Genomic DNA, 20,168 nt, shown 5'->3' on the forward strand with positions numbered 1-20,168 from the left:
TCTCCTTCCCCATCTGCCCTCGGCTTTCGCATCGTTACCTCAAGGCTGGGAATTGCGCTCCCTCGGAAAGCCAACCTTTCAGCACAGTGCTCAGCAGAGCTGCAGCAGCTGCAGGGCCCTGCTGCTTGGGGCATGTATGTGCCTGCCCTCCCCTCTGCAGCCCCACCAAGCCAGGCCATGGGCAGGAGGGCAGGACCAGACCAAGGCTGGGCTCAGCCACAGGCCACGGTGCCTGCAAGGTGCCCGGCAGCTGAAGAGAAGGAGACCAGTTTTACATTAGGGCTCCCAGGCCACTACCAACCCACAAGGGCTCTGCTGAGGACATGCACACCTCCCAGCTGGCCACAGTTGCCCTTTGGGCTCATTGGGCTACCAGGAAACATGTCTCCACCATGGAACACAAACCTTTCTGGAGGAATCACATGGGAAGGGCCATACTGGAACAGGGACGAAGGAGCAAAAAGATGAAGAATGCTTGTGGAGGCCGAAGCATCACGCCAAGTGGAGCTCAGTCTCGGAGGCAGGCAGCCACCAACACCATCATGGGACTGCGTGAGGAGACCCCATGGCCAGCCGGCAAGCCCAAGCCCACGCATTACTCTCTGCCACCGTGCTCATCAGTGTGGGGTGAGTCCAGCACACAAACACCCTTCCTCGCTGCATCCCCCTGTCCCCTGCCGCTGCCCTCTTCCCTCCCCACCTCGATGCTGGAACATCCCAGAGGGGCAGTTATCGCCATGGGAACACGGATGCTTCCCAGGGCTCCGTCCCGCTCTGCCCCGGGGCTGCCCAGGCAGCAGCAAGGCCACATGTGGAGCAGGGCCACACAGCACCAGAGGCCACCAGTGGTGCCCAGGAGATGCAGGGAGCTGCGGGGCTACAGGGCAGCCTGCACGATGGCTCACAAGGTAGGACCCAAATCCACCGCGGGTCTCATGGCCCTCAGACCACTGACATTTCCCTTTTCTCTCCTCCACTTTTCCCTCGTTCCCTTCCTGCAAAAGGGGCTGTCCATGGCAGGGAGGGAGGGAGGGAGGGAGGCTGATGCAGCCGAGCATGATCTCGGCCATGCCACACTGCTTGAGAGTGTTTTTGTTGTTGTTACCCTGGATGTTGTTTAGTTGATGATTTTTTTGATGTTTCTAAAATATCTATTAGTTACATATTTATTAAAGATATAATCTTGCAGTGTTGTGTGTTGATTCCAAGTGAGCTCTAGCACAAAAGCCTTTGCCACTGCAGGTATGTCCACAAAGACCCATTGTCACCATTTGGAACAATGGTAGAAATGTGTTAGCAGAACACCTGGTGGTTGAAAGTGCTCTTACAAGGGAAACTATGGCCTGGATGAATTAACTGAAAACTCATCAAAACTGAAAAAGGAAGCTGAATAGAGCAGCCTGAGCAAAACAAAACCATACATGGAAATAAGCAGCAAAAAGTTCATGAAAAGGACGTCCGGAACCGTAATAAAGAGAATGCTTCCTAAATCTACCCTGGTGTTAATAGTTTTATTCCTGATTAGGGTGACAACCTGTTTCTTGTGCCTAACAGATAGATGACTGCAATAAACAGTTCTTTTTCTCTAATTTCAAACAACTTACATGACTGCTGTCAGGGGGACCATTCTCTTAGGTACCAACCAACAGCACCATTTTCTAAGGCACCGGGATTCAAAGGGAAGGCTAAGCACCGGATGGGGAGGTGGACTGCTCCAGGCTCTTGTCATTGCAGTTACAGTTGGCAAAACTTGTGCTTGTCTTCATATAACTGAACACTTCTGAGAACCAGATCTTTTCTCTTAATACTTCTGGACTGCAGGAGACCAGAATGGTCCTTTTGTTCAAATTCCCCCACAGCTCCAGTTCTAAGGAGCTCTCCTCCCATCATCCATTTCAGGGGAGCTTCCTGGCAAGTGCCTCGTCCCCCAGCCGAGCAGTTCTACATGCGGCATAAAGGGGATCACAGTGCCGGCAGAAGGAGTGGGCAAGAGCAATCCTCCTGCGAGGTGAGAGTCTGGGAGGAGGCAATGGAGCAAATCCTGTGTTCTGCTACTTGTGGGAGGCAGATGCGTCTCTCGGAGTGGTTGCTCCGTCCCACCACACGCTGGGCTTTCTTGCTGCACAACCAGCAGGTAGCAGTGTCAGGATCATCTCTCTCTCTTCTTCTTCATTCCAGGGGCGCATGCAAGCTCTTGCCAAGACCGCCACCACTGAGAGCAGTCAGTTCACATGGAAGACTGAACCCAAAGAAGAGTGGGCAAGAAGAGGCTGGTGATGACAACATCAGCAAAGGTAATGTAAGACCCGGTAGGAACTTGTTCAGAGGTTTGCTCCCCTTGCTAGGAAATTCTAGTCAAGGCACTAAAGTCATGCATGGACTAGCACAGGTGTTCAGCTCTCTCTTATCCCCACTTTCAGGAAGCTCTCTTGGGTAGAGCCTGCTTCCCCAGCAGAGCCACTGTTCAGGGAGTCTGAGTGGGGTCACAGCACCAGCTGAAAGAGAAGGGAAGAGCAAGGCTCCCGTGAGGTGAGAACCTGGGAGAGGGCCCTTGACCTAATACTGTGCGCTGGTACTTGTGGCACGGGGATGTGTTTCCTGCACACATTGTCCTTCTGAATTAAGAAGGGTGGTTACCCCCTCCCACCATGCCCTGTGCTTTCTTGCTGCAGGATGAGCACGTACCTGGAAACAGTGAGTCTCTCCTCTTAGGCTGCTTTCTCTCTTCTGGCTTCCAGGTCCAAATACAAGCTCTTCCCAAGACCTCCAGCAGCAGTAGCAGCAGTGGCCCGTGCTCCTGTTATTCCCAGCACCCAAAGGAAGGTGGAAGTAGCGGCTGGTAAGGACAGTTCCAGCAAAGGGAATATAACACCTGACAAGATTTTTCTAGTCCTCTTTGCAGAGTATTCAAGCCAGGACAGAAATGGTAGAGTATGGCTGATGTTCTCTCTCCTATGCCCTTTCAGGGAATCTTTCTGGGAAGACCATCTTTTCCCATCAGAGCCATTCTTCCAGAGATGTAGTGGGCTCATGGTGACAGCAGAAGGGAGAGAGAAGAGCAAGTGTCCCAGGAGGTGAGAGCCTTGGAGAAGGCAAGAGGGCTGCTGCTGTGCTCTGATCCTTGTGGATGGGAGATGTATGACTGGGGTGTAAAGCCCTTCTTGACTCAGAAATGCTGTTACGTGCTGCCACCATGCCCTCTGCTTTCTTGCTGCATGGCAAACATCTAGCAGCATCTAGTGAAACTGTCATGAAGTTTCCCTGGGACACAAAGTCTCCCTACGCTCTGGAAGGCTATTGCCTTCCTGTCACCATGACCTGGCCTTTCCTGGTGCCAGGCAGGCAAGTGCAGAGCAGCAGGCAAGTGCTGCAGATCCTCTTTCCCAGAGACTGTCCTATCTGATGCATCGTTATATGCTTCCTCTTTCCAGGTGCGAGCTTGAGAGGTCACCAGAAAGAGCAGGCTGTAAATACACCCTCGCCTATGCTTCACCTGCCCAAGGTAGTAAGCTGCCAGATGAAGGAAGCCCTGCCACTTAGGTCCCGAGGGGACAGGAGCTGAGGGCCTTGGCAGAGGGGGAAGCATTGTATGACTGTCTTCAGCTACCCAATGGGCCCTTTCTCCTGATCCATCCTTTCAGGGAGTCCAGCAAAGTGCGTCATTACCCTGAGGAGACTTCGTGCTCAAAAGTGGGCACAAGTTCATGTGCTGCCCACCATCCAGGAGGAAGTAAGGGAGGCAGCCAAAACAGTAGTGTTTTTTCCCAGGTGAGAGTCTTGGAAAAATGGTTTTGAGGAGCCCTGTGTTTCCGTACAGTGTTTCATGCTCAGGATAACAGTGGTGCGGAAGCACCTCCTGTTGCAGAAGCAGGTGTGCTGTCCGGGAGCGCAAGGAGAAGAAACTCATCCCACACGCTCATGTCCTCCTCTCCTCATATGTTTTCAGATTGGCACGCTGTCCCAGCAATTCCTGAGGGCAGACAAGCCCTGCAACCCGAGGCCAGGCAGCAGCGCCTCGTTGTGAAGGACGTCCAACCACAGGACAGGTAGATTGGTTGAATGGATGGGTAGGATGTTTGTGTCAGCCTGGAGACAGCTCTGTGCACACACTTGACTGGCTGCTGAGGAGTGAGCACTTGCTTTGAGGCCACTGGAATAAGCAGTACCTTCTTCAGACTCTGATTTTCAAGATGCCACTTGTTCCAAATTTTCACGGGGTATTCTTCCTACAGATATTCTCAGGAACATCTTCAGAGCATTTTCTTTGGGCAATATTTCTCCCAGCAATATTAATCGTGAACCTTTATGTGATAGAAAATATACAGTTTCCTTGTAGATCAGTGATCGTTTAGATCTCTATTCAATGCAGAACGGGGCCCTGCACTGTGCCTTGTGAGCAAAACACTGCTGACAGAAAGGCACAAAGAGAACGCACAGAAGAGCACAAGCTACTCCTCTGAAAGAAAAAAAAAAAAAAAAAGACAAAATCTGAGACTCATATTCTGTGATATCGCCTTTCTGTGGCCTGCAGGAAATCTGCGCCCACTGCCTGAAGGAGGAGAAAAAGATCTTCTGGGCTTCAGTGGCCGAAGATATAAAAAGGAAGGAAAGGGAAGAAAGAAGAAGATGGCAGGAGAGGCGCAGAACAATATAAAATAGAAGCAATCTTCGAACTAACAGCATGTTCTTCTCTGTCCTTTTCCATTGAAGTGTTTCCTGCTTGCGCGAGAGATGGGTTAGAGAGCTTTCCAGCTGAAGGGCCTTGGTGTTGCTCACTGGAACACCCAGTCTGTGGCAACAAAAAATTGGGAGGTCATTGGGGAACCTGGGAGGACTGTTAGAGAACCTGGGCTAAGGGAGGAACTCCTGGCCTTAGGGGCCGTTAGCATGAAGCGGGGCTAAAGAGAACATTCTCCCTTGGAATTATTTATTTATCAGTCTAAACCTTTCTAAATTATTGAGTAAAGTCAAAAGAGTAAAGTGAAAGGAGCAGTAAAGACAGAGGAGCATCTCCATCAAAGCAACCTGTTTCCATTGCATTGGAATAGGATGCAGATATCCCTCAACTAGAAAAAAGCTTTTGATTTCTGTATCTGTTGGTGTGTATAGTGTGTGTGGGGGGTGCCTAGGCACTCTAAGAAGAAAGGTAGGTGATGTCTGAAAGAGAAAAAACAAAAGAGAAGCCAAAGAAGCGGTGAGGGCAATGCTTGTGGCTGGCTACCACAGGAATGCTGTATTCTGGCCGCGAAAGCCCTTCCTTGACAAGCCTCAATCTACTTGCTCTTCTTAGTCCAAGCGGGTGTAAAACCCACCTGGGCCTTTCCTCTGCCTTCAATGGGGTCAGGCAGTATCAGTGTTTCTTCTGCATTGTGCTTGCCTCTTTCACCAGCAGTCCCTCTGGGTGTGGGGCAGCTTGGGTTTGCAAGAATTGGGAGGGACTTTTCTGTAGACTTCTGTAGTGTGTGTGGGGGCCACTTAGTTCCACTATCCATGTGGAAAGACTTTCTCTTGCAAGAAACACTGCTATGGCAGTGATGCTGCGTGAAGAAAAATACTGGAGAGGCTGGTGCTGAAGTCCCATTGAGCTCTATGAATGCAGGAAATAGCACCAGTCACTGGGGCTGAAGAATGAAGAGGAAGAACAAACATGAGGGGAACGTGACAGCTATGGCATGGCTCTCATTCCTGTGGAATTTTCTCCTTCCTTCCTTGGGAGGTGGCGCACTGCTGAGGACATGGAACACTTTTGGGCTTTACTTTGTGTTGTGAGATGGGAAATTGTAAAGAAAGAGGGTAAGGACAGTTGCTTGGCATGTAGCACTCCTGAGCTGAGAACCTCTGCAGCTTCTCTTGGCAGCCTGAGGAAGTTCCATGGGCAGATCTATACGGACCATCAAGTATAGGAATATGTAGGAAGAAAGGTAGGTGTAGCCAGGGATGAAAACAGTGGCCTGATTGCTTGATGGATAAAGGTTTTTCTGAGGCCAACCAATATGGGAATATATAGGATGAGTTAACTGCATCAGTATTGTAAATTGGGTTTAGAAGATATGGGAATACCAAGGGACACGGAGGGCTCCAGTTGTGCCTTGGGTTCAGAGCCTTGAAGAGCGTCCAGCCCATCGTGACCAATTTTGGCAGAGCCGCCTTGGCAAAGCGTAGGAAGGGGAGAAACCTCTGCCACTGATTGTGGCAGCCATGCTGCATGGCCAAAATCACTTTGTGTGCCCCTCCTGCTGGCAATAACCTTGACCTGTCTGCAAAACCTTTGTCCAAAGCAGAGCAGAGCAAAGGAAAGCAGATAGAGAGCACGCTGTCCTTGTGCTGCCCATGGGAGTGAGAGATTTAGGTGTGGGAGGGCAGAACGGTGCCTCTCTTGGTGCCGTCTCCGTGCTGTGCTGGAGGCAGCTTTCCTGCTCTCAGCAGAGAAGTGGGTGGTGGCAGGGGGATGAGGAAGAGGCGACCCGACCTGCGCAAACTTGGCTTCCTGCAGTAAAGCTGCGAGGCTGCAGAATGGAGAGGCCTCTCATTTAGGTCCTTTCACCATTTTGAGGTTCTTGTTCGAATAGTATTCCCAGTGCCTTGACTCATGGCAGCTGTATGAGCCCCTTTTGGGACTGGAATCAACAGATCCTCTTCAGACATCGGCTTGTAGAAATCCTACCTATACCCAAGCATCATTGCACAGTGTTCTTTTAATCTAACAAGGCTGCTATTTAAACATTCTAACCTTAATTTTAAAAATTAATGCAATTCTAATTAATTTAATCCTGACATATAGAAATCAGTTCTCATATTACAATTCTACCCTTGCTAGTAAGAGTATATTTTTGTCCTTGCCAGAGTTGGAGATGGACTAGCGTTGAATGAAGATCCATTCAGTCTAGCCACTCCACTAGTAACTAGTGTTTTGTGCAATGCTTCTCATGTCATTCTCTTCTCATTCATGCTCTCATATCATTCACTCTAATCCTCAGAGTCATCTGAGCATAGTGTAAAGAATGGTTTAATTATTTGATTGGAATACCATTCTTCTAGGTGTTGTAGAACTTCCCTGTACCATCCTCCCCCTTCCACCAAGAGCTTGCTTAGGAGCAGTTTTTATGTATCCGATAGCCGAGAAGGAACACACATGAGAGTGTAACTTGAGAACACCACCAGTCATTTTATTTAGAAAACATAAGGGACTACCTAGAAAGGGAGGGGAAAAAAAAAAACGAGAGTTTCTGGAGGTGGCTGAGGCAGCAGTGTTGGGGAAGGGCAGGTTGGGTGCAGATGCTCAGGGGCTGGCACATTGCAAGAGAGTGGCAGCTCACCGTAGCAGAGGGAAACCCTTGCTTCCCTCCTGGCAGCAGGAGCGATAGTGCTTCTTCGGTGGGAGCTGTTCAGGACACCTTTCCTCTGGAGACTGCTCCGTAGGTGTGAGAGGGGAGAAGGGGGAAGCGAGGCTCCTCTTGTGATTCCCTCTTGGATTCTGCTTGCGGCTGCTGCCTGATGCTGCTCCCAGCTCAGGCTGAGGCTGGTCGGTGTCTTTGCTGGCCACGGTCCATAGCACATTGTGTGGCTGAGCAGCCGTATTGGGTGTGCTGCAGCTGCTGTCCTGAGTGTGTGGTAAGGGAGGAAATGTCCTGTGAAAGGCCTCTGCCTTGGACATGCCAGCAGCTCCCACTGCATCCGTGGCCTCAACACGACAGCAGTGCTCTGGTCGGAGTGGAGTGCTATTTTTCACCTCTGCGGCCCCCTCTTTGTCACGGCACACCTCAATATACATCTTCCTGTTGTGGGGTAACAGCCTTGGTCTCTTCTTGGTGGAGATTGCAAGCATCAAATCTGTAATGTGGATTTGGAAAAACTCCTCCTTTTCCAAGGGATCTTTGAATTCTTCCTTGCAGATGTCTTGCAAATCCTCATTGCAGTAGGAAGGGATGTTTAGTGGCTTGTTGCCTGTTGGAGAGGGGTCGGTCTGGTGAGCCGATGTGCCATCTGCATGCTTGGGAGAGGGCTGTGCTTCTGAAGGAGATGGGGGTGTCAGATGCCAGAGCTCTTCTAATTCTTCTTCAGAAATTTCCTCCAAATCCTCAATGCGGTTGAAGACAATATTCATGGGGTCATTGCCTGTGGGACCGGGATGCCTCTCGGGAGGCAATGTGCCATGTGTGTGCTTGGGAGAGCCCGGTGCTCCTGGCAAAGCTGTGGGCGCCAGATGCCAGGCCTCTTGTGGAGCTGGCACCTGGAGGCAGTGGTCAGCCCTTGTGGTGGAGCTGCAGCTGGGCTGCTGCCCCTCACGGGCAGCACAGAGAGGTGCAGGCACGGGTGCTGGCTGCAGCTCTTGCGTGGAGGTGCCGCTGGCTGCCTGGCTGGCTGTCAGCGGAGGAGCAGAGGAGCTCTCGCCCGGCTCCTGCTCCTGCTCTCCAGGGCAGGCACGCATGCTGGCGCCTGCTGCACCTCGGCCGCTGCACTCCATTTGCTCAGCCCTTGCTTTAGCCAGGCCGCCTGTCCCTCGGAAGGCTCTTGCTGAATTGAGATGGGAGGAAAAAGGAGCAGTTGTCCTTTAAAGAAGGCAGGGCAAAGTAGCGATGCTCCAGCTTAGGGAGGAAACGGTGTCGAAGCACAAGCGCTGTCCAGGGAGACTGCAGGTTCCAGAGCAAACATTCCGCCAGAGCCGCTGGCAACCAGCTGCAGGGGCCAAGCAGCCCTTTGAGCCTTGGATATCACAAACACAGAGCCATCGGTGTGGTGCCTTTGCGACGTGCCATCCCTGAGCAACAGCCTCTCCAGTAGGATGGAGGCTGCTCCCAGCCATAGCAAGTGCTTTGCCACCAAAGGCACCTCTGTCAATTCTGCAACAACAGCTCTCTGCTGTGTTTTGTTTCAAAAGGCCAGTCCAGCTCCCCACTGCAGGACTGAAAGTTACCCCGACCATGTCTAAGGGACTTGTCTAAGGGTAGCTTAACCTTTAGTTTCAGTGCTTCCATATTTCATTGACTTAAAACAATTCTGTATGAAACCTATCTGGCTTTCAGCTAGAGAGAAGCCACCCTAGGTATGTAATGCGCTTGAAGGAAAACAGGGAGTGTGTCTGCCTTAAAGCCACCCTCATCCCTCAATGTGTGCAGGGGAAGGAGAGGAGGATTGAAGCACAAGAAAGCACATGCCCTTTAGCTGTGCTCTCCCTAACACAGGACTCAAGAGGCAGGAGGATGCCATTGAATTACCCTTGGGCCTTTCTAGAAATGCTCCAGAAATGTTCCCACTGCTCTCATCACTCCATCAGTTACTCACCAGGGTTATAGCTGTGGTTACTGATCTGGCAGGATTAAAGTGAGTCAAGGTTTGCAGGGCCACCTATCTTCCCTTTGCTCTTTTTCTGCACTCATTCAACACAGAGGAGCAAAAGGGATTTTTTGCATCCGATAGCCAAGAAGGAACACACACGAGAGCGTTACTTGAGAACACCAGTTGTTTTATTTAGAAAACCTAAGGGACTACCTAGAAAGGGAAGAGAAGGTAAAAAAAGAGAGTTTACTGGAGGTAGCTGAGGCCACGTGACGTATGGCACGAACAGCATTGGGACTGTCTATGAATACTGTGATAATGAAATCCAAATAAAACAAAACTCACACCCCAAAAGAAAGCAAACAGAGCAGCACTGGCTCCCATCACCCCCAGCTACCAACAAACAGGAGTGTCCTGCATCTATGCACAGTGTCATCCCTCTGATTAGAGAATGGCATTCAACATGGGGAAGTACAAGTAAGCTCGTCATTCCAAGGCCCTTTGGCCCTAAAGCCCTAGGGCTTTATCCTGAGCCTTTCGTCTTACCCCTTTAGCCTAAATTTCTAACTCTTTCTTCCTATCTCTTTAGCCCCAAGCTGTAGCCCTAGCCCTTTCATCCTAGCCCTTTCCCACTGCTTCTCCCATCCTAGCCCATGGGGAATCACAGAGGAGCAGGAACAGCTCAGCAGCCCATTCTAGCTTCAGGGTTTGGGTATTTCTACAACCTTCCTACCTGGGGTGCCAATAACCCAGTGACCAAACCCAGAGAAGGGCACTCCCTAATCTTCTACAGGTGACCTCTATATCCCCACACCTCTTTGTCTTCACCAGGTGATCCTTATTAACCTTTCCTACTAGCTATTCCCATAATTATTGGCCTCAGAAAATCCTTTATCCACCAAGCAAGCAGATAATTATTTTCATCCTTGGCCATAACAACCTTAATCTATATATTCCTATACCCACCTTTTTGCCCTTCATTCCTGTCCTAGCCCTTTAGGCCTAAGCCCTAGCCCTTTAGCCCTAGTACTAGAGCTTTTTAGCACCAGCCTTTTAGTCCTGGACTTTTAGTCACAGATCTAGTGCCCTAAGTCCTTTAGCCCTGGGCCTTTGGCCCTAAGATCTTGTTAACCTTAGCCCTTTAGCCATTCCCTATAGCCCTTTACCACTAAGTCTAAGTGTTTTGTCTAAGAGTTTTGTCTAAGAGTTAGACAAAACAACCTCCAACACCCATCCATCCCCACAGTATCACAGCCAGCAGCACAGTCTCTCTTCCTGCTCTCATGAGCAAACACCACCAGATTTGCAGACAGCACCCAGGAACGGGCTGACCAAGTGCCTCCGAAAACTGCCCTGCCTAGAAAACCCAGCTCCAGGACCCATATCCGTGCAGACACGTTCAATACCAAAAGCAGCCAAAGCGCAACTGCCCACCAAAGCTCAGCATAACTCCTGCTATTAGAACCACCTGCTTCCAGCATTTGCTACATAAGACTGTACTGGCATGGTGGGGAACACCCCAAAACGACAACCAAAGATCAGTCAAACAAACAAAACGTTTAACCCCACCTAAACCCTAACCTAACCCTAGCCCTAAACCCTAATTCTCCAATGGCTTTTGCTCCAAGGCAAAAAGGATAATGATGCTGCTCGGTTCTTCTTGTCTGGGAAGAGGGATCACTCCTCTGCCAACCTGTGGTCCCGCTCGTCACTCTCCAAAAATCCACAGCACGTTGACGCCTGAAGCATCGAGACTGACGTGCCTGCAAAAAGAACACCACAGTCACAAACCAGCGGCAAGTTAAAGCTCCTGTTTACACCCCATCTTCCTTACAAGGAAAACTTCTTCATCTGCAGCTGGCACAAGACCAAGGAGAAACCTAAAACGTTTCCCGTGTGCTCACGCTCACCCAACTGACACAGTCCTACAGAATGTCTGCCCTTACTTAAAACGCCAGCAGGATTTTAATCCCGTCACCGCCGTCCCACGGAGCAGCCTCACGGCACCTCAGCACCCAAAGCTGCTGCTCAGCTCTCGCCGGCAGCGCGAGGGGACCCACGGGGCGACACTTACCCGAGCATGCCCGATTCCCTGGTCTTGATGATGTACAGGAACAGGAGCAATGCGTGGAGCAGGTTGTTTCTGCCCTGAATGCGTGGGAAGAGAGAAGACTTTGGGAGCGACTGCAGGGACAAGCACTCACACCACTATCTTAGAGAGAATGTCTTATGCAAACCAACGGGCACATCCTGCCCTTAGCTTAGCCACAGCTGTACAGCTTTTCCTTCAAATCTTTTGGCAAGGTACGTATGCAGGGGGTGTGCACCATAATAGAAGAGGTTTAATAACCTGAGATGAGGAAAGACTATAATAGAAACCTCAAAAAAATGGTACAACAGCCTGGGGATTGCCTCAATATTTACCTCTCACTTAGACAAACATCAGAAAAAAATGATTTTTGAGGAGTTTTTTTGATGGCAACCATCCTCAAATACTCAGGAGTTCTTATGGCAGTTTTCTGAAATTGGCGACCAAATCACAACCCAGGGCTCAAGAGAGTATGAAAACGTGCAGGAAAAATCTGGTAGCTTGGCATTGAGACGAGATGGTTCCCTCCACAAACTCCTAGAAGGAAGCTTCCGGCTTGTTGGCATTCAGGAATAACAGCTCACATCAGAGTTACAGAAATTAGGGTCTCAGAAGAAGTCATGAGAAAATGCACAGGAAGCTGCTTTCTGCACTGAGCCAGCCCACATCTAAATGTAGATGTGGCTAGTTACAATAAATAAATAAATAAATAGAACAAAAAACAAACCCAAATCAGTTCTGCTGAACATTTCCTGTCAGCAGAACACACCTAACATGCTCCTACCTCCTGCACATTGTAGACGTGGCCGTGGTAGATGACCTGGTAGTGTGGTGGGTTGATGCTGCTCTGGTAGATGCAGAAGAGCTTCTCATCCGTCAGGTCTGGGAATGAAGGTCAGAAAAGAAGAGAGGGATTTTAAGGGTGCCCATGGGATGCAAGGGGCAAACAGCAGCTAAAGCAGCAGCCCAAGAATGCCAGTACCTGGTTCATGGGGTGTCTGGACGAAGTGCTGGGCAGTGAAGGTTTTGCCATCGGGATATTGGATGTTCCATGGCAGCCTGGAGTCCAGGTAGGTGCAGAAGATGTGCATAAGGATCTGTGCAAACAAACCCAAAATTCACTTGAATGCCGTCAGAAAAACCGAGGAACCAAAGGCTACAACGCAGCAGCAACTCTCTTGCCATAATCTCAGGCATGAGAACAAACACAGGACACAGTCAACCACATGACTGATTTCATGCTAGTTTAATTGGTTTAATGCCTTTTTTCTTTCTTTCTTTCTTTTTTTTTTTTTCAATGCTGGTTTTCCTTCAAATACAGGCTAAGAGGGACAGTGTAAAGATTGTTTTCCACTCCCTGGCTTATCCTGCAGTCTCTCTTTTAACTATTTCAGGTGAATTATCTCAGGCTGCTGCCCTCACAGTTACCTGTGGGACATCTCACAGGAGTCTAAAGAAGAGGCTTCCCCCAGACTAACACACACAAGGGCATTTTTGTGATCTGCACCACGTCCAGGCCCCTTTGCATTATTCAAAACTGCGATTCTGAGGATAAGCGAGGCAAAGAGGATTTGGACTTTCTGCAGCCACCCACAAATGCCTCATGCTGGAAGATGAGCAGCTTTAGGAAGTTTTACCAAGGCATCTTTGAAAACTTACAGCGGAGTCGGTGGGCAAGTCAGCTCCCCACTGCCGGCCTCTGAAATCCCCTCCTCTGCCCCAGCGGAAGCTTCCCTGGGACAGCTCTGGAAACAACAACACCTATTCAGGTACTGGCGGTGGAAGGTGCAAGAAAGATCTATTTTGCACTAGCTTTGGGAACCCCACACCTTCGTGTGCATTGCCAGGGTACCACATTCACTGGGAGGGAGAACTGAACTCATTAAATGCTTGTATATATTATATATACTCAAGGCAGTTGAGTTTACAAGGGAAGTTTTATTCCTAAATAACAAAAGGATTGAATAGGACACTTCTTGCCCCGCTCTGATTGAAATGAGAAATAAAACCTAAAATCAGTCCCGGGCCCACACCACCACATTGCTACAAGCAGAGAAGCTGTCAAAACACTCAGCGCTGCTCCTTGCAAAGCAGCTCTCTGCCCTGCTGGGACTGCAGCCCGAGCATCTCCACTAACGGGGCATCTGGCACCACCAGTGCTTGACCCAGCTCAGCGAAACGCTCCCGAGTCTCCAAGGGAGCACGTACCTTTGATCCGTTGAACCAGGTACTCCTGGTTGGCCGTGACGCCCAGGTACCGTGTGATGGTGAGCAGGCTCTGCTGAATGGCTGTGGCTTCAGCCAGCGCTGCCTGTTTCATGCTGTTTGTGCTGACTTGTGCGCGGAAGAAGAGCCAGCGCGTCACCTGCACCCATGACTCAAACGGGATCAGCCGCCCTGCCAAGGGGTCAACAAACGCACTGTTACAAAGAGGAACTGCCTCCTCTGCTCTAACTACTTGCTAAGCTCAGAGCTCAAGCTCACACCTTAGGCAGTGCCCCACACGCTCCCTGCCCGGCCCCATGGAGCACTCGCTGCCTCCCTCCCAGCACAGAGCAGAAACCCTGTGCAGGGCTGGGCAGGCACAAAACCCTCCCTTGAAGGCTGCCTGGCGTAAGGAAGGAGAAACAGAGAGGGGCTGGAAAGGCAAGAATCAAAAGGAATTTTTAACAGAGAGCAGCAGAGGAACAGGGAGGTGCACAAGAGGCCAGCGACGGGGCAGTTCTTCACAGGCATCACAAGGGATGCGGGTCTCGGCGGAGACTCCAAACCGGAGCACAAAAAAGCAGCCCCTGTTGAAATGCAGCGAATCGAACCCTGCTCTGGGGGAAGGGGACGTCCATGTGAGCTGCCCATGGAAGGGGCCCCTTCAGACTTGGCCTGGGAAACTGCAGCTGCAATTTCAGCTCAGGGAAATGGAAAAACAAACAAACAAAATACTCCCTAAACCTAAAAACACCCAAAACAAACCCAAAAAAAACAAAGCCACCACCAATAAAAAACAAAATTATCCCCAACAAAAACACCATTTCTTCCTATCCCCGACCAAGACCATTTCTTCTAATGCTCAGAGCTCTCTCAAATCCACCTCAGATTGCCCTGCCCAACCCCATCAGCATGACAAAAATCTACTACCAAGATCTTAAAGATGCTACATAACAGACAGGAAGAGCTCAGAGATAGCTCTCCTCATAACATAGAATCGTTTTTGGACACTTGAACTTCCACATATCTTAGGAATAACCTTTCCAGGAAAACACAATGCAACCCCATGGCTCCTCCTATCATCCTACCTCCGCTCGGCATTGCGGGGTACCCCATTCTTCTCAGCTGAGCGCTCACAGACTCCATCTCTTGGACAAGGGGCTCTAGAATTGTCTGCAAAATCCACTAGCAAAGAGAAATGCAAGCAGTAAAAAGGTTAGAAGCAACAAGGTGCTCAGGAAGCTGCTAAAGGACACTATCTCAGATCTCAAGAATCTTTACTGTTCAACCCCCCCACTCCTTTTAAAACAAACAAACAAACAAACATGCAATTGTATTTCCTTTGCTACAATGACTCCTGCTCCCAAGACTAAAATGTTATTTTTTTTGGTTTTCATTTCTTTCTTTATTACACTCCTCGAGACTGTCAGGAAAAGCCACTGTGCTGGCATTTTCCATGCTTCACTTGAGCCCAGGAGAAGGAGGTTGAAAGTCAGGAGGGAAAAAAGCAGTTTGGAAATCTGGATTTTAGAAAGAAAAAAAAAGCAGTCTTATCACATGCAGTGTGCATTAAGATATATTTGTCTCCATTCAAAGGTGGGTGAACTTTACAACTGGAAGGTTTGCAGAATACACAACACCCAGGTCAGCCAGGGCATAAGTTGAAGTCGGAAATTTGTTTTACTCCTCCTTTGGTACTAGCCTGCTCTTTGAATCTCCGTGGCCAAGCCCACCCTCATCCCCACCAGTCCCAAAGATCAAAGTCTCTTAGAGATGAGGCCCTTCTTCATCCGGCTGCACCTCTTCGAGCAGCACAAACAGGCCGTCTATGGGCACAGGACTTACCCTTCGGAGCCGATCGGTCCAGAAATCCAGGGCATCCAGCTGCCACCCATGCGCCAGCACCCTTGACCAAACCTACACAAACAACATGATCATTATCCACCTACAGAGAGAAACCTGAGAGAAAAACAAAGGAGCTTTTAGGGCCTACGATGTTTTTGGAGCCCAACCACAGCCCACAGGGGAAACTGCAGATGTTCCAGAGCCCTCACACATCTCCTGGCTGCAGCATGGGGAGCCCTCAGCACCTGGCCATACTGCACTCCTACTCTCTCCTCACAGGACACCACATGTCACCCGAGGCCACAGTCACTGTCTGGAGCTCCCGGCTCTCACAGGACAAAACTGGGGCAGAGGTACAGGACACATGAAAGAGGTACTTGAAGAAGCAGCTTTCTTAGATTAAGGGATGAGATCAAGACATGGATCCAATTTAATTAAAGCTCCCTTAACCCTATCCCTTGGAATGAGACTTTGTCCAGACACAAGTGTAAAGGAGTGTGATGGAGATCATGGCCAACCCTTTGGAGGAGCTCTATGGTTCTGGGCTCCTCTGGTGCTGAACTTACCTCTCCGCCAGCCTGTGGCACGTCCAGACGACCTTCCTCCCTGCGGCCCAGGGGACACCATGACACCTGGTACTGGAACTTCCGCAGCACCTTGGCCTGCTCCACCAGCAAACGTGTCAGGTTGCAAAACGCTGGGCAGCCGAATGGGGAGCTGCTGTAAACTGAATTTGCTGAAATGACATTCAAGGCACGCACAATTAGTACAAGCAGGAGGACAAGAATCACGCAATAGGGCAGGCAGTAACTGCACAGATTCAACTCTGACTGGAAAGACGAGCTCATGAATTATGGTAAGGGAGGAGAATTTTCTGAAGTCCCTGAGGCACAGAGATGTGGAGAATTTACAAAATTCTGCCTCCTGTCTCAATTACTGCCTAGAAGACTAAAGTGGTCAGCAGTCACCTTGACCACATCCAGGGGGAATACCAGAGCAGGGACGTCATTTTATTTACTAGCACTTCAGGAGCTCGCTCCCTTTCCCAAAATCCCTTCCAGCTATTCTCACCCACGACTCTCTCCACTAACGACTAATAAAACCTACATCCTCTCCTCACCCATCCTTTCAGGACAAGCAAAGGGATTTCTTTACCCATCTGACGGCTGCGCTCTTTCTCCTCTTCCCTTTGCAGGTATCTTTGCAGGGACTTCTGGTCTGTGATCTCCTCCTCTTGGCTCCGGAGGAAACGAGGCCGAACTGGTGAAGGGCAGTGACGGCTCCTGAGCTCACTTCTCACTGCTTCAATACTCACATCAATGGAAGAAGCCGCAGGAGAAGGGCTGAAGCTGGGAAGCTTGGGCAAACAGAAGCAGACACTTGTGTCATATGAGGAAGATAAGACTTCCACTTTGATTTTACAAACTGCAGGAATCAATTGACTCAACAGATGAATTTATGGCTCTGGAGTTTGCTGCTATTAAGCCTAGTCTGAATCAGGGGAATTGGTTTTCTACTCCTCAGCATTTACATTTGCATTCCTCATTCAGGCTTTTTGTCTGAAACCCACCAACTCCTCCAAAACAAATAAATTAACTCTAGGGAAAGGACGAATCCTGGAAGGGCGAATGTGCAAAGGGAGCAGACAGCTGCCGGGCACCTCCAGCAGCTCAGGGCCCAGCACGAGCACACGAGGAGCCAAGCCAAGGCGCTCCCTCGCAGCCAGCGCCGTCCTTACCTGGATGCAGCTGCTGCTGGGCCGGGAGCTCAGAGAACTGCTGGAAGAGGCTCTGCTGGCGGGCAGAGCCGGCAGCTGAGGGCCACAGTCTGGGGCAGGAGCCGAGGCCAAGCTGGGACGGGAGCTCAGAGAACTGCTGGAAGAGGCTCTGCTGGCGGGCAGAGCCGGCAGCTGAGGGCCACAGTCTGGGGCAGGAGCCGAGGCCAAGCTGGGACGGGCCCCGCGGGGGCGGCCTGGGCTGTAGCTCAACACGTTCTGGCCCTGCATCGCAGCCCCACACCAAGGGACTCTCCTCGCTGACGGCTCCTGCACTGGAGCTATCGGCACCGCTGCAAGAAGCACAAAAACACAGTGAGCCCTGCACATGCAGCAGCCTCCAACTCCCCTGCTTCCTCTGAATCCACACTGCAAAACACAGACACGCAGCTTGCCCTGAAGGAAATTCAATGGTGCTAAAAAGCCCTCTTCCCAGCTCCACGGGGAGGCCACAAATTCCTTCTCCAGTTTCACAGAGAGTCTCTCCAGCTGCCCTTTAACAGGCTGCTGTCCCCTCCTTTGTTAGGGCTTCTTCCCTCTTCAGTTCTCCCCTCAATCCTTCACCAAGTTTGCACTTCTACTTTAAATTTTAACATGCTGCAGGGAATTTGTCTGACTGCTGTGTTCAGACAAAGAAGCTGAGAATTGTACTTGACCAAGACACCAACTGCAAAGAACACAGATAAACACGCGTTTATACTACCTACCTGAGTTCTGCATCCCCAGAAGGACCTGCTGCCTGTGAGTCATAACCAGGTGAGTTGGTGCCCTCGTGTATTTGAAATACAGCCAGAGATCAAACACGGCATTCAGGCTGAACAGAGACACAAGTGCAAGTTCTAGAATAAAGAAAAAAAGGTTTTATCATGCTAGATGGCATGACCATGAGTAATAACTTATTGTTAATATTAAAAAACAGGTTAAAAATGCATAAAAAACTGCTCCTGTAAGTGCTAGTCTGAGGACAGAGATAAGGCTTCTTCATGGGTTCTTTTTATTCAAGAACCAGTTGAGACAAATCTCCTTTCTACATTAAAATTCATTTATGTGGCTAAAATTCATTTATGGGGCTTTAATGCTTATTTGCAAAAGTGCAAGGTATTTTCCAGGGAGAACACAAATCTCTACAAGGAAGTTTCACGCTCTTTAGCAAGGCTCTTCCATCAAACCTTCTGTCCCTCATATCTGCATTTGCCTCACTCCTCCTCCTTTCCATCCTCCAAGGGGATTTGATACAGCTCCTTTGGAGCCTACTCCATTGAAAGGAACTTTCATTACCTGGAAATGTCACACAGCCCCACAACAGGACCGCCAAGAGACTCTTCCCTGTCACTACAGTGAGGAAATTCCCATAGCTCCAACAGGGGTAAAAGAAAGTAAAATGAAGTTCTGCCTTTTTTTTTTTTTTTAAAGCTGTCTTTAAAACAACTTCCCCAGGAAGAAAACAGAAGTGCGAAATATTCCCTCCTCCCAAAACACATTGACGGGCAGCGACAACTCACCAATAAACCAGAGAGGCCAGAAGGGGATATTGTAGTATGTGCTGAGAAGTTTTCCAGTCCTGGTAAGGAAATACAATAAAACAGGAAAAGTTACCAGCGGGCAGTAATGGGGTTCTGGGAAGTACCGAGGCCTGCACAAGGCAGGATGTTTTCTGTAACGCAGTCACATTCGCAGCCAACATACATGTCCACGCAGATCATGCCGGCAGTGCAGATATTGAGGAGCCCCCAGGCCCAGAGCACCTTCCGCTCTCCAGCCTCTCTCCTCATCCTCATGCTCCTGTCAAGGAGGGCACCTGCCGAAAGCCCTGGGGCTGCCATGGTCTGCGGCAAGAGGGAGACAAACACCCCACAGTTTAGACAGCCCCATCCTGGCTCAGCACCACGCTGAGGAGAACAGCAAGAACCAAGAGCAACCTGGACAGAAGGACTTCACCTGAGGAGCTCCCGGTCCCGATTCCCGAGCGGGGAGCAGGGCTTTTGGCCAGCAACACTCTCCTGCAAAGCCTGTGAGCGCCGTCACCCTCTCCAGGGAGAGCACGTCCGTTTTCCCCAACGGGCTGCAGGGCACAGGGCCCCCTTCCCATTCCGAGGGCACTTTTGAAAACCAACATTCCGCAGGGGGCCCAGGCAGCGCTGCCTTCCCCTTTCCTGCTCAACATCCCCCCGCTCCGGGAGGCCCCGCGAGCGACACGTCCCGCCTGCACCGCTGCCTCCTGCCCCCTCTGCACCTCCACGTCCCGCCTCGGCGCCCCACAAATTACACACGACGCCCCCGACGACGGGGACTTTTCCTGAGCCTCCCGGCCCCACGAGGCCCTCCCGAGCCTCCTGCCAAGCCCCCGACGGCTTAAAAACGCCTCGAGTTCCCCAATGCCGAACAGGAACATAAACCTGTAAAAGTGACTTCAGCGAAATAATGGCGCTTTGAGGGGGAAAAAAGGGAAAAAAACAGCTAAGGATGAGGGGGAAATGGAATAAAAAGGCTGAAAAATAGAGGGGGAAGGAAAGAGAAAAGCTGAAAGAGGGAGAGAATAAAGGAAAACACTAAAACAAGGAAAAATGAAGGAAAAAATATAAAAGAGGAAAAAAACATGAAAAAAAGATAAAAGGGAGAGCCAAAGAGAAAACTAAAAGAGAGAGAGAAAGGAAAGAAAAAAAGCTGAAAGGGGGCAAAGAATGAAGGAAAACATAAGTTAAAGAGGGAAAAAAATAATGAAAACAGTTAAAAGGAGTAAAAGCAAAGGAGAAAATGTAAAAGGGGAAATATAGGAAAAAAAGGATAAAATGCATGAAAACAAACAAAAAAGATTAAAGGGGGACAATGAAAGAAGAAAGCTTAAAAAGGAGAGAATGAAAAGATAAAAATGCAAAAAAAAAAAAGGGGGAGAAAAAAGAGAAAAACAAATGAGGGGATGGGATGGGACGGCATTGGACGGGATAGGGTGGGATAGGATGGGACGGAACAGGATGGGCT

General features: G+C 49.9%; 1 protein-coding gene and 1 pseudogene across 1 annotated transcript; both read right to left on the minus strand.

Annotated features, from left to right (window-relative positions):
* The window catches only part of LOC148596071 (polycystin family receptor for egg jelly-like), a 365,012-nt pseudogene that overhangs the window by 334,202 nt on the left and 10,642 nt on the right, over positions 1 to 20,168 (minus strand).
* LOC148596086 (transmembrane protein 209-like) lies at positions 11,299 to 19,012 on the minus strand. Its single transcript, XM_088530680.1, has 13 exons — positions 18,876 to 19,012; positions 18,692 to 18,750; positions 17,897 to 18,028; positions 17,387 to 17,482; positions 16,571 to 16,675; positions 15,982 to 16,151; positions 15,416 to 15,487; positions 14,659 to 14,755; positions 13,574 to 13,762; positions 13,025 to 13,110; positions 12,348 to 12,462; positions 12,150 to 12,247; positions 11,299 to 11,424 (listed from the first exon to the last, which is right to left on the minus strand). Exons 1-13 carry the CDS (start codon positions 19,010 to 19,012, stop codon positions 11,347 to 11,349), a joined length of 1,434 nt encoding a protein of 477 aa, XP_088386806.1. The 3' UTR covers positions 11,299 to 11,346.

The sequence above is a fragment of the Tinamus guttatus genome, unplaced genomic scaffold (genome assembly GCF_059628265.1).
Source record: "Tinamus guttatus ecotype Peru unplaced genomic scaffold, ASM5962826v1 Tinamus_guttatus_pri_ptg000031l, whole genome shotgun sequence".
NCBI classification, from domain to species: domain Eukaryota; kingdom Metazoa; phylum Chordata; class Aves; order Tinamiformes; family Tinamidae; genus Tinamus; species Tinamus guttatus.

Excerpts from the sequence above, each read along its gene's own strand:
- LOC148596086 (XM_088530680.1), bottom strand. The coding sequence starts at position 19,012 with ATGGCAGCCCCAGGGCTTTCGGCAGGTGCCCTCCTTGACAGGAGCATG. Across the intron at positions 18,029-18,691 it reads CTGGCCTCTCTGGTTTATTG|AACTTGCACTTGTGTCTCTG; the intron begins GTGAGTTGTCGC and ends TCTTTATTCTAG. Across the intron at positions 17,483-17,896 it reads TCTGGGGATGCAGAACTCAG|CGGTGCCGATAGCTCCAGTG; the intron begins GTAGGTAGTATA and ends TGCTTCTTGCAG.